Source organism: Mangifera indica, chromosome 9 (assembly GCF_011075055.1).
Source record: "Mangifera indica cultivar Alphonso chromosome 9, CATAS_Mindica_2.1, whole genome shotgun sequence".
Lineage (NCBI taxonomy): Eukaryota > Viridiplantae > Streptophyta > Magnoliopsida > Sapindales > Anacardiaceae > Mangifera > Mangifera indica.
Genome location: NC_058145.1, coordinates 15,996,177 through 16,010,922, shown reverse-complemented (window position 1 = coordinate 16,010,922; position 14,746 = coordinate 15,996,177). Strand labels below are relative to the sequence as shown.

Here is a 14,746-nt window from a genome sequence, read left to right as displayed (position 1 = left end):
ATGTAACTTATAGTGTGTAAGATTTATTTTGCATAAATAAATAAATTAATATAATCTCAATTTCACAGAATTTTTTGAATAAATTATAAAATATTAAATTAAATTATTTAAAATTATTAAAATACTTAAAATATCATATAATTTGAATTTATAAAACTGTCAAGATTATCTCTTAATATAACTAGTTTTTTATTTCAAAATAATAATTTTTAATAAAATAAATTATGCTATAATTATATTTTTATATAATTTTAAAATGAAAACCTATCCAATATATGTAATGGGTGAATTAAGCCAATGTTAAAAGTCTAATATTCTTATCATATGGAAAAGTCTCTTCCTGGGGTTTCTTGAGTTTTGAGAAGCTTGTTTTTTTATGAGAAAAATGGATAGCCAGATAATAAGTGAAGTCGGTCTCGTCTGAGGAGTAATTTATTGGATTAAACAACAAAAACTTAGGGCATTATTTAAGTAGAAAAGCTGTCATGGCACAAAAAGAAAGAAAAAGAGAATAGTACGTAGTGTGGAGCATGCCAACCGATACATAAAACTAGGGCTTTATAGTTTTATTGATCTGGAAAATATACGTAGATCTACCCAACTGAGCTACTAAACTGGGTGGTATAGTTTATGGGATTAGAAAGATCAAGATGTATATATTGTCTTATCAGATGAGTAAGTGGATGGGACGTAGGAATGTGGGGCATGTGCGATGATGGAAGTGAAAGAGAAGTAAAGAAGCAAATGCATGATCCAAACTTCCATGGAAGAGCAATCGTTTTGCATGCAAGTATATCCCTAAAGTAGCTTTATGTCCCCATCCATTTCTACTGATATGGGTTCAAGGGAAGGGACCCTTTCATTATAACTACTTCTCCTCGATCATATGAATATGAAAATGCTATTTCATACATTGCCACTTTTTCTCACTCCCAAGCTAGTATCAAGTAAGAACCCTACTTAAAGAAAGGAATAAGAGTTCCTCTTTATCTTCAAATAAAGTTGTATGGCTCTTTCACGATTCAGCATATATGATTAATTTCTTCTTGTTGTGGGCTATTCATGTTCGTGGTTAAACATTTATATTATATGCCCCACCTGTCGCTGCATGAAGAATAAATTTTATGTGATTGAATACCACGATATGTGTTGATGAGATTCATCGTCGTTAACTAACAGAGATTATATATAAAATGGTTTTTTTTAAGGGCTCACAGAGCTTAAATGTTTATGCTCATAATTATGATAGGTGGCACAACATGTAGTCATTCACAGAACCATGATGTGAAACATTGAAACCAGATTTTCACATTTAATAATTCATAAGTTTTCCATAATTTGTGTTTACATTATTGTTTAGTTTAATTTAGTGGGTATATTTCTTTTGATGTAACAAGCTACGACAATTACCTTTGCATTCTTATCTCACGAGTCATAATTTTAGCCCTCTTTTTTATTTTTACTTATATAATAGTAATTTTATTATTATTATAATAATATAAAAATGGGTGGAATGAATAGTTTCAATGCAACTATTTTATTTTGATTGGGCTCAATTATTGAGATTATTTACATTTTAATTAAATTTAATTATGAGGAATTTTGATTAAAAAAGTAAGTAGCTATGGAAGCATGTGACCGCCCAAATAAGTGGAGGGGATTTTTATGATGTGGTAGGTCGGTGTGATTGACAACTTCAACTCAATTGTTATTAATAAGTCAAAACAACAATTCAATAAGAAAATTAAGTTTTTCTACATCTATTAAAAAAAAAGTAAATTAATAAACTAAACCTATTTAAAATTATTTGTGAAAATTCAAATACATATTTACCTCTTTTAATTAAAAAAATCATCTATGTTTATTGCAGCAAGTAAATCAGATCCTTCATAACAAAGATGGGATCGAAAGTCCAAGTGTTTGTTGGGTTAAATAAATAAGACGTGTCTGCCCTAAAGGAAGAATCCAAAAGAAAACAGTAGAATCATCGTCAAAACAGTCCAAGGTTCCCTGCAATAGAATGTTTATGCTCACAGACCATTGAGGTGTGAATTTAACCATATTATACCATTTTAATACGGTTTTAATTTTAATAGAAATTCTATTGAATAAGATTATAAATGTAAAATTATTAAAGCTAAAATTAGGATATTAATATTTTTAATTAAAAATAAATTTTAGCAAGAGCAAATATATTTTATAAACAAATAAAAATATTGTTGATTTGGTTTGTATAATTGATTTTATTTTGAAGAAACAATCTGATTCGAATGAAATTTTTTATTACAACAAAAAATTAAATTGTAAAAATATCAATTTTTTTCAATTTAAAAACAGGGAAATGTCATTTGACAAAACGGGTTAAGAAAAAGTTAAATCTCTCTTTTGTTTTAACTTCTAATGTTAACCATAAATTATATCAAAACAAAACTTAAGGTTCAAATTTTGTATTTTATGAACACAACTTGTAGGGAGTGCCTTTTTTTTTTTTATTTGATAATTGAGAATTTCACTTATATTATTTGGATGAATAAACCCAAGATAAAAGTTCAAACTCATATATTCTTTTTTAAAGTTTTAATATTTTATTAATTGTATTAATCTTTAGAATTTAGTGATTTTTCTTTATTAGAGAAAAGAGGTATATATTTGTTGTCACATGTTTAGGGATTAACTAGATGAAACCAAAAGGCAAAGATTTTCTCGAGCAAGTCACATAGGGAGATGGCAGAATAAGGCAGTAAGTACTTAATACCTCTTCACAGTAATTTTTTAAACCAAGAAAGTGATAAGGATCTATCATAAAATAAAAGATATTCAAGAAATCACCTCTCCACAAACCAACCAGGCTTCAAAAAAGAGAATACATAACAAGTAAAGTAATGTATAATCTTTGACCACAACTAGCACAGAACAATATATCTCCAATCATAAAACATATACAGTGAGTAAAAAGAAGAAGATGTTTATAAACTGCTAGAATTATAGATATGGAAAAAAAAAAAGTATATGTTTCAATTTAATTAAACAAAACAAAGAAAAGTCTACACGAAAATCCAAGCTTACAATAATAATTAATGCAAATAGAATGTCTAACAAGAAGATTCTCACCACAAAATTCTTCAACCATAGGTATACTGTTTCACCAAAGGTAAAAAACATAAAAGCTAGCCGTTGGCATTGACACGATCCTACTTCTACTAATAAATGCAGGAAGGGTGAAGATTTCCACCCAAGTTTCCCATCCAAGATGTGATGCTACTGTTCAAATTAACAGCAACTTACCAATACCAAAGATTAATCATGTTCAAAGACATCGCCATTAGCAATAACTGGAATAGACAATGCTGCTACAACATCAGCAATCTCACTCCACTTAATTGGATCCCTTGGCCTATCTGCTATTTTTCTGCAAAATTTTTCAAGAAAAATACACCAGTGGTTCCATTAATAATTTTTGTGGCCATGCCAGGAGCTGAAAATTAATAAACTAAAGTAACTAGATCTCTTTCAACTTCTTTTAGTTGTATAAACAAAATACATGGAAAAAAAAAAAAGGGGTCAACACCGAAAGGTTGCGCATCAAGTAATGCAGACACGACTTACAGAAAAACACTAGAGCAGGAAAATGGGTTTAGCTGATTACACATGAAAAATAGAGAAATGAGGTACACTCATCAACCAACCAAGTCTCTGTACAAAAATCATCTAAGAAAGTCATATTTGCCGAAAAATCAATCTTACTGAATAGGAATCTTTTAGGGAAACCAAAGATTATAAGAAGGTAGAAAAGATTAAAAAACAGAGATATCACTAAATCATGTTTTATAGAAAATAGAGAAACAAAGAAAATGTTAAAGAAAAAAACTGAGAAACAAAACTCCACTGAGGTAATCATAATACTTTAATTAAAAGATGGAAGGAAGAAGCTTACCTCCAACTACAAGACAAAGAAGTTTTGGCTGGGAGAGGGAGTGTACGGTTGTGGAGGCAAAAATGGAAGGAAAAGGAGATTTAGATTTAGGGTTAAAACATGGGTGGCAATTTTGTAATAAAAATTATTAAGGTTATAGTTTTTAGTAAATATGTATGTGATTTAGGGTAATTTTATAATAATATTAAATTTAACATTTTTCATTCACTTCAATTGATTTTATCAAGTTTATAATTTGTTTTTTTTTTTGTAAAATCTAGTAGATTGACTAACTAAGTTTTGAAGTTGAAATATAATTAATTTAGTGTATTTACATTTTATTTTTGGTCATTAACATGAATACAAGAAACTTAATGATGCGTGGACAGGGAGAACTAATTATTTGAAGTTTAAATGTATAAAATGTCATTAAAACAAATTTTTAATGGGAAAAGTCAAGAGTTCACAAACAATATAGTAATTTGAGATAAGTCAAGATTTCACAAATAGGACAGAGGTTCGAGCTCAAATCTTCTTTAGAAAACTTTTAATATTTTACTAGTTTTATTAACCTTTGAGATCATCGATCAAATAAAATTATGTTGCAGTAATACAAATACATGAATTTATATATAGTGAATATTTTTAAGAGCAATATTATATATACCAAGCTATCAAGTTTTTCTTTAGGTTGAATAAAATTGACTTCTATATTAGCCCGTTATGGTTCATCATGGATGATGAGATTGATCTTTAATCACAAACTAATACATAATTAGATGTATCAATCTCACGGGTGTATTGAATTGGATTAAAGAGACATATTATAAGATACACTTTCATGACGGAATGGTGATTTGCATTCAATTTTAATATCGGATGCATAAGAGGACAACAATTGGCATGAGCCCCGATGGATTTTGTTGGATATATGATATCAATATTGTTATTTGTTAGCAATTGACATGTGATACTCACATGTGTGGAACAAAATTAATTTTATTATTTTATATTAACATAGATTAAATAATTTTTTGTTTAAGTTAAAACATTAAAAAATAAGAGATTAAACAGTAATTTCAAATGATAAAACACTTGTAGAATAGATAAACAAGAAATCAATTATTTCTTATCTACATAAAAATACGTACTTGACCATATAATAAGTAATCAATTATTAAAACAGTAATTTCAAATGATAAAACACTTGTAGAATAGATAAAGTTTCATCTGTTAATATTTAAAAACTCAATTTAATTAAAAAGTTTGTTGCTCTTTCAGAATTTGCATGCCTAGTATTGTGTGGCTCTTGTTGCTTGCTGGTGAAGTCAACGAAAGGCGTCGCCATCCCCTGGTTCTTTCTAAGTTGGCTTCCAACGTGAAATTAACGAATATTGGGTGGAATAAAAAGGACAACGGTAGCTATCACAAACAGCTGGTTCATATTCCTTTTCATCTGCTTTGTCCATTGTCTCTTTTGGTCCATTCATCCTGTCGCTATGAAGTAGCCAGGTACATTCTCAGGCTGCCAACTTTGGCCAGTATCTTGTATAATGGTAACCCAAATCCTCTTATATGTTATCCGAATTTAGTAAACGAGGATTCAAAATATGAATTTTTAAGAAGATTTAGGGGGTGGGGTGGGGCGAGGCAAGGACATATGTATCCTCGTCTCTGATCTGTCCCTGATTACGGAGATTTTTTTGTCCCTATCCCCACATTTTTTTCCGTTTTTATCGGAGAATCTCCTTCCCGTTAGGGTCAGAGAAAGTCAGAACCCTTAAAATCGGGTCTAAATTGCTAAAGAGTTAAAATCCATTTCCTTGCAAATTTTGACATGAACTGTTTATAAAAGGTGGCTTAGATCAAATCTACATCTATGATTTATCTCAAATAAATAGATCTTTAATTAAATTTTAATTAAATAATTCAATTAATATTGATTTATTTGTTCATATCATAATATTATTTATCTTGTTATCATCTTTATTTATTTTTTAATAATATTATTTATTTTATCGATGATTTTTTAATGATATGATATATAAATTCAAATGAGTTTTAATTAAATATTATAAAATTAATCTCAGTTCAAACTGATCTCATATTTGATTTGGTTCAACTCAACTCAAATTAAAATAACTATAGAATTATGACTTTAATATAATATGATATATAAAATTAGATTATGACTAATTTTGTTGAAACAAATTATAATTTAAACTGTGTTTGAGTTAACCTATTTACGAATTTGATCGAATTTAAGTTACAAACTAACCAAAATATGACCCGAATGCTCAAAAAAATTAGGATTAACTCTTTTTCAAATTGTAAAAAAGAAAGAAAGAATAGTACTGAATCCAACCAAATCTTTGTGCATGAAATGGATCACTCATGGCCACCCACCGCATATTCTTGAATTCTTAATCAATTGGCTATCACCTTATTAGTTTGTCTCTTTAAACCAATAATTCTAGTGTAATATAGCTTCTTAATTCCATCCTCTTTATTGCTTTATTTCCTTTTCAATGCACATTTGTTATTTCAAAGTCTCCTCTTCTTCCTTAACCCATAAGTTCATCTCATCCAATTCAATTCAATTGTGAAAAGAGAAACTGCATATTCTTTCTTTTATTATTTCAGTCATAGAGAAATAATTATCAAAGAGAGATTAGGAGTGAAGTGCTTTTCCCCGCAAGAACAAAAAAGTGCTTTTCCCCGCAAGAACAAAATAAGAGAAAAGGAGAAAAGGATCGACTTTAATTTAATTAATTATTTGTCTTTATATATCTCTTACAAACATGTAATATACTATATTTATGTTCATGGTGGTCTGTTTCATACACTGATTACAAAAAGATACATTAAAATTATTGATGGGAATCTTAAATCAAACCCACTGTCCAATGACGTGATCGATGAACATGCAAGAAAAAAACAGAAAGAAATGAGCGTAAATTGTCGGCTGGAAAAAAAAGTAAAAAAAACATTAGCGACAGAGAAAGGAAACAGAGTCTGATACTTTACAAAAGGATTATAGCCATTAAATCTTTTCAATTTTTGACAAAACAACAAGCTAGTGGAGAGCAGAGTGAAATCTTAGTCTAATGACTTTTTTAATAATTTCCCTCCCCTCCTTTTAAAACTTTGTTTGGTACTTATCCCCTTTCTGCATCTTTCCTCAACTCTTCATTTGCAGGGATTGCAGTTGCAGATCTCCTTTTTCTGTGCATCCGGGCGAATAAGTTTTGGAAGCATTTGTGGTAACTGTACATCGACATACAGTTTAGCTGCACAGAAAGAAAAATCAAAGACAGCCCAATTAATATATAAGAATTAATACACAAATTCCAGCAATTTTATATTAGTTAGTAAAAGAGAAGAAGCCATTACGAGTTTGCTTATCCTCAGGCACATCTTTTATGGATTGCTTATCCACAGGCACATCTTTTATGGGTTGCTCACCCACAGGCACATCTGTTATGATTGGCTTATCCTCAGGCATCTTTCTTATGAAAGTAACAGATATTGTTAATAAAGCCACCCCTGCTAACACTCCAATTGTTATAGCAAATCTCGTCTTTTCTTCTTTGTTGCAGCTTTTTTCTGCAATCATCCAAATCACTTCATAAGTAATCAATACAAAAATATACAAAAATGTAGATATGACAATTTGGCTTATGAAATTACGATTCCAACCTGCTTCTCTCCGAACAAGGAGAAGATTCTCCAATAATAAAGACAGAGATGCGGATGGTAAAATCACTGTAGTTGGAGACAGGTTGGGATAGAAATAAATATATATCCTGAATCTATCTCCTCTGTGATCAATTCTCTCTTCTTACATATTTCTTAAACTCTTTTATATTAAATTACCTATAAAAATTATGATTTATTACAAATATTAATACCTAATAAATATTCAATGATTTTTTAATGGAATTAGAGAGGGGAAAATGTTGTGAATATTTCCCAGGGGAATGGAAAGGCGAAGAGGATTTTCTATTGTCCCCGGATCAGAGATGAGACATTTACAAGAATAAAAGTAAGGATGAAGATATTTAACCCCCCGTCACCCTATTGCCATCGCTTCTAAAAAAGGTGGGGAGAGTGACTTACCAACGGAGGCCTCGAATTCAAAAGGGGCCTCGAAGTCAGAAGGGGCCTCGAAGTCAGAAGGGGCTTTCCCAGTAGAGTATCTTGCATAACATTTGCCCAGAAACATATCACCGTAATCCGCCATGCCGCAATCGTTTCTCAGTCGTCCGATTGCCTCCGACACACAATCTTGACACTGTCCCAAACTCAAATCCCCCACACACTGGGCAACACCTTGGACCTCTCCTGTTCCACCAACTCTATACGGTCCAGCAGCACTGGCCAGGCCAGCCAAGACCGCATCTCTACGGCTCATAGTCTCCGGTTCATACCCAACCGACGGCCCACATTTCTTCAACACCACACTCCTATCCTCCACCCCCAAGAACGTCACGTTGTCGTACTTCACATAACACCCTTCTAGTTGCAGAGCTCCACCGCACGTTTGCGGGCACAACCCGCCAACTTGACTGACGGCACGTGTCACGCAAGCGGCGCAGTCGGGCATGGAGAGGTCGCCGCGGCACTGGTAGAGCCCGTACACGACGTCCTGCGGGCTGGAGCCGAGGATGGTGAAGTTGTTGAAGGAGGAGTAGGTGGCTGAGTTGACAAGGGAAGTGAGGAGTGAGTTGAGGTTGAACTCGTAGGGTGAGTCGGGTGCATATTTTTGTTGAGTGCAGCCTCCTAAAAGGAATGAATCCGTCGAAGAAGAAGATGAAAGAAGAAAGAGAGATGCAAGAAGCAAGAGAAGAAAACTTGTGCTTCTTCTTGTTGTTGCCATGTTTCAGAGTAGTTTTCTCTTTCGAAGGGAGCGAGAGAAACAATAACGTGAGCTTAATATGAGCTATAATTTGATAGAAATGTTGTTCTGTAATTTCTTACAACAAGAAAATAATATAACGTAACTTATAGGGTGTAACATTTATTTTGCATAAATAAATGAATTAATATAATCTCAGTTTCACATAATTTTTTGAATAAATTATAAAATATTGAATTAAACTATTTAAAATTATTAAAATACTTAAAATATCATATAATTTGAATTTATAAAACTGTCAAGATTATCTCTTAATATGATTGGTTTTTTATTTTAATTTTTTTTTCAAAATAACAATTTTTAATGAAATAAATTATACTATAATTATATTTTATATAATTTTAAAATGAAAACCTATCCAATATATGTAATGGGTGAATTAAGCCAATGTGAAAAGTCTAACATTCTTATCATACGGAAGAGTCTCTTTCTGTGGTTTCATGAGTTTTGAGAAACTTGCTTTTTTATGGGAAAAATGGATAGCCAGATAATAAGTGAAGTCGGTCTCGTCTGGGGAGTAATTTATTGGATTAAACGACAAAACTTAGGGCATTATTTATAGAAAAGGTGTCATGGCATAAAAAGAGAATACTACGTAGTGTGGACTATCTTGGTATGACAACTTTAAGATGGATTTTTGTAAAATTTATGTCAATGAATGGAATAAGATTATAAATGCTTTGCTTTTTCAACACCATTGAGGTGTGAATTTAACCATATTATACCATTTTAATACGGTTTTAATTTTAATAGAAATTCTATTGAATAAGATTATAAATGTAAAATAATTAAAACTAAAATTAGGATTTTAATATTTTTAATTAAAAATAAAATTTAGTAAGAGCAAATATATTTTATAAACTAATAAAAATATTGTTGATTTGGTTTGTATAATTGATTTTATTTTGAATAAACAATCTAATTCGAATGAAATTTTTTATTACAACAAAAAATTAAATTGTAAAAATATCATTTTTTTTCAATTTAAAAACAGGGAAATGTCATTTGATAAAACGGGTTAAGAAAAAGTTAAATCTCTCTTTTGTTTTAACTTCTAATGTTAACCATAAATTATATCAAAACAAAACTTAAAGTTCAAATTTTGTATTTTATGTACACAACTTGTAGGGAGTGCCTTTTTTTTTTTTTTATTTGATAATTGAGAACCTCACTTATGTTATTTGGATGAATAAACCCAAGATAAAAGTTTGAATTCATATATTCTCTTTAAAAGTTTTAATACTTTCATAATTTTACTAATCTTTAGAATTTAGTGATTTTTCTTTATTAGAGAAAAGATGTATATATTTGTTGTCATGACTGGCTCTTGTCTCACTTTGACAATTTACAATCGTTCCACACTTTTCTCTATGGCAACAAGACATTAAAATTAAATTAAAAGAGTGGTCACCCAGCTTATTTCTCTGAGAACAAAGCAAGAAAGAGACGGAAGGAAGAGAACGTCACATTCATCAATGTCGTTTAAGAATAATGGCTCATTGTCTTCTTCCCAATGCGGGACAACAGTGGTCATGGTTCATGGCCACCTATTAGTCCTGTCAATGATGAAAGAAAAAACTCATATTAAAGTGGCCAAACGACTATTGCCCACCCCAGGTATGTTGCAATATCAAGTATCCACCCTTTAACTATGAAAATATCAAACATCCACCTATGAGCAGTTAAAATTAACGAAGGTAAGAGTAAAATCATCATTTTCTCTATAATATTAAAAATAAACTAAAATAGAATCTACTTTTGTCCCCCTAAACTTTAAAAACTAAAATTTTTCCCCAGCCTAAGTTTTAAAAAATTACAGTTTCACCCTAAGGTTTCGTTTTGAAATCTCCGACGACATCCCCGACTCTATTGCCGACGACATCTCCCTCCCGAAGCATCATCTCCTTCCAGCGATCTCTTTCCTCTCATTTGGACGTCCGATCGACGTCGAAGAAGTCGTGAAAGACGAAGAACTTCGTCGAGGAAGACGAATCGTCTTCCCAGTCATCGTCGTCTAGGAAGACGATCAGCTTTCCAGACGAAGACGAGACGACTCGTCGTCCTCTGGGAAGATGATTTGTCTTCATCCTCGTCTTTGTCGTCTAAAAAGACTATTTCTCTTCCCAGACGACGTCTCTTTGCACCGGATGGGTTAGGGTGGAGTTGAGGGGGGTCGTCGGTGGAAGAAAAACGGTTGGGAGGGGAAGACGGCCGGTGATGGCACTGGAGAAAGTAAAAGGGTTTGGAAATAAATCCTAGGGGGGGAATGCGATCTTTTTAAACTTAGCTTGAGAAAAAATATTAGTTTTTAAACTTTTAGAGGGGAAAATGAGATTAAATTTTTAAGGGTTAGGGATTCGTTAAATTTAACCGGCTATAGGTGGATGATTGGTGTTTCTATAGTTAAAAGGTGCAAACTTGAGATTGCAGCATACCTTGGGTGGGAAATAGTTGTTTGGCCTATTAAATTTTTTGAAACTTAAATAGTAAAAATTGTTAGTTTAGCAAACCTTGGGCGGGACATAGTTTTTTGGCCAATAATTGTTGAACCAAAAATGGCCCTTTGAGACAAGTGACGTTGTGCCCAACGCTGGGCCACCTCTTTCTTTTTCAAGTTATTATTTCGTAGATGCATGCGTCATTTTATATTGAAATTTTTTATTATGATAATGTTATGGTTAAGATTTATAGTTTAAACCACGTGCTAAACGCAATTATTTCGTAGATTTAGACGTTGTGCCGAACGCTGGGCCACCTCTTTCTTTTTAAAGTTATTATTTCGCAGATGCATGCATCATTTTATATTGAAATTTTTTATTATAATAATGTTATGGTTAAGATTTAAACCACGTGCTAGACGCAATTGCATTAATGTTGACCGAATTTTTTATTATTGACTAGAGTCAATTTTCTAGTCGTCCTCATGATTGACATTTAGTATTCACGAACCGTCAGCATCCATATTCTAAGGTGAGTATAACCAAGAAGTTACGTATACATATGTAACGTGCATAGACCTTTTTGGCACTCGGTATAACCGTCAATAAATAAAAGGCCGAGGGACTATTTCTCACCGGAGTTTTATCCTAATTTTAAAATTATATTTATGATAGTTTAAAAATCTAAATACTGATTTATAATCTAATTTTTATTTGAGATAAAATTAAAATTATTATTTTATTATAAAACTCAAATTTTACATTATTTTTTTTCTTTAATTAAGAAAATTAATAATTTTCTCTCATAATTAAACTTTAAAAAATTGTTCTCACCCCTCAAGGGTTTCAATTTTTCTGGTGGCTCAACGAAATTCAACTATTAAATCTTTGGATGATGACAACAACCAGTAGCCACTAGATTCCCTTAAATTGTCTTCGATCTCATATGGAATCGTCAATCTTTGGTCACATTTGAAAATCAAGCATTGATCTCCAGTCCCAGACACTTCCATGTGAAAAGAAACTCTTTTGTAGATGCCTCTTCACCATAGTGGTTGGATTCCCTTAAGCCACTAAAAAAATTGAAACCTTAGGAGGGGAAATGTAGTTTTTCAAAGTTTCATTATAAGTGAAAATTGTTAGTTTTCTAAACTAAGGAGAGAAAATGATATAAATTTTTAAAGTTTTAGGGTTTAGTGATAAAATAATGATATTACCCTTACCTCTAATTAAAATTTTTAATAAAAATTGGATCATAAGTAAATATTTAAGTTTTTAAACTGTCTCAAACATAATTTTGAGATTAGGGTAAAACTTAAGTGGAAAATAATCCTATAGCCTAAATAAACTCTAGCCTTAAATTACTTGGCAAATTATATGTATACTCGCATGCACCTATTATTCAAAATTTCAAGATATTTTGATCAACATATAAGTATCTAATTTTAATTTTTTTAATAATAAAATTATATATATATATATATATAGATGTACACCTTATAATTAATTATGAAAAAGTTAAGTTTCTTTGGTGGAGAATAAAACTCAATCATAATTATTAAATTAATTATTCTTTTATCAAATAAATAAATTAATGTTTGATTTAGGGTTGGATTCAAACCGAGTCAGCTTGAGCTTGACTCAATCAAACCCCAAACAAGTTGACCTCAATCGGGCTCGAACTACTCGTCAAATTCTCTAATTAAAAATTTTAATACAAAACGATATCGTTTTGATCAATATATATTAAAACGATATCGTTTTGATAACGAAAAATAAGTCAAACTGAATCGAGTCAGTCTTAGTTGAGTTTGAACTCGAGCCAACTCTATATAAACCGAATCGAGCTTAAACTTGATTCAATTCGAATCCAACCCTAGTTTGATTAAATGACCCCAATCATCTATTGGTGCATGGGAAATGAATTATTATTCAACAATTAAATCTCAAATAAATTATTTTTACAGAATATATTCTATGAACAAATACTATTTATGGTTGAACTTCGAATTCCCGACAAAATGAATATTTTATATCAAGAATTGAAAGGCCAAGAGCAATGCGCCAAAATGGAAAAAATAAAAAATAAAAGAAAAGAAGAGTCAAATATCACATGAAAATAATGAAATCCATGAGTGAATATTAACGAGTTCAGTTTGCAGACCAGTTCAGTTTGTAAACCAAAATATTAACGAGTAACGGCCATTATAAATTTTAAAAAAATAAAGTCAGAAATATTAAAAAATATGAACGTGTATAGGTATTAGAATTATTTATTTTCAAATAATATTTTCTTTATTAATTTATTTCGGCCTGAAAATTTGTTAGGTATGATTATTGAATCGGTCATATGAATATGAAAAATTTTTAATTAATTTATTTTTCTTCATATAAACCAATCCAACTTTTCATCGATTTCAATTTTTTTCGGTCTTAATTTTTTTATTATATTCTCAATCTCATTTTCTCTTATCAACTCTATTTAAAAAATTATCAAAATTCGTAAATAATAATTTTTTGTGTTTGTAATTTTATTTTCATTTTAATTTTATCATTACAAAATATTACAAATATATTCAATGTTAAAAGAATTCAAAGATTTAAATGTTAAAAATAAGTAGATAAATAGTATAGTATATATATTATAAACTTATAATATTTTTCATTATGTAACCACAATTTTTCTTCACTACAAATGAAAGATTATAAATAAATTATTCAAGGTATTATTCTTTATTTTAATAATTGAAAAATATTTATATTTAAAATTTTGAATTAATTTTTTTTTTAAATTATTCAAATAGATCAGCCTATTTACATATAGAGTTGGGTTTTGGGTTTTAAAAATATATAAGTTAGCCCAATCCAAATATCCATTACTGTATAAGCCTTGGGCCAGTCCAGCCCACCCCAAGGCCATTGTCATGTCTATTTGCGATAATATAAAATTGTGTAAAACAATTTCTTATCGAAGGCTGTCCAAATAAATACATAAATGGGCCGAGCCATAGTATAAGGCTAATCACATCCGATAGCTCTGCAGAGCCAAAGTAAGAGCCTATAGGTAAGCCCAAGAATTAACAAAAGAAACCCGATCATAATACTACTATTTATCTTATCAAGATCTTTGTTTATCTTTTTAACAGTGTTATTCAATTCGTCAATAACTCTTTAATGATATTATATATAAATTTAAAAGAGTTCAAATTGAATATTATAAAATTAATCTGAATTCAAACTAATCTTATATTTGATTTGATTTGACTCAACTCAAATTAAAATAACTATAAAATTATGACTTTGATATGATATAACATATAAAATTAGATTATGATTAATTTTGTTGAAATAAATTATAATTTAAACTGTGTTTGAGTTAACCCATTTACGAATTTAATCAAATTTAGGTTGACACAAACTAATCAAAATATGACCCAAATGTTCAAAAAAAAATTGGGATTAACTCTTTTTCAAATT

At 30.3% G+C, this 14,746-nt stretch overlaps 1 protein-coding gene across 1 annotated transcript; it reads right to left on the bottom strand.

The window, feature by feature from the left end:
* Positions 1-6,645: 6,645 nt before the first annotated feature.
* LOC123226510 (plasmodesmata-located protein 7-like) lies at positions 6,646-8,905 on the bottom strand. The gene is made up of 3 exons (XM_044651037.1): positions 8,033-8,905; positions 7,307-7,519; positions 6,646-7,203 (listed from the first exon to the last, which is right to left on the bottom strand). The coding sequence occupies exons 1-3, from the start codon at positions 8,790-8,792 to the stop codon at positions 7,103-7,105; spliced, it is 1,074 nt and encodes a 357-aa protein (XP_044506972.1). The 5' UTR covers positions 8,793-8,905; the 3' UTR covers positions 6,646-7,102.
* Positions 8,906-14,746: the final 5,841 nt, after the last annotated feature.

Bases quoted from the DNA above. Each gene is read 5' to 3' on its own strand.
- LOC123226510 (XM_044651037.1), bottom strand. From the start codon at position 8,792: ATGGCAACAACAAGAAGAAGCACAAGTTTTCTTCTCTTGCTTCTTGCA. The intron at 7,520-8,032 runs GTAAGTCACTCT...GGATGATTGCAG, and splicing joins TGAATTCGAGGCCTCCGTTG to AAAAAAGCTGCAACAAAGAA. The intron at 7,204-7,306 runs GTAATGGCTTCT...CTTTCTGTGCAG, and splicing joins GCCTGAGGATAAGCAAACTC to CTAAACTGTATGTCGATGTA.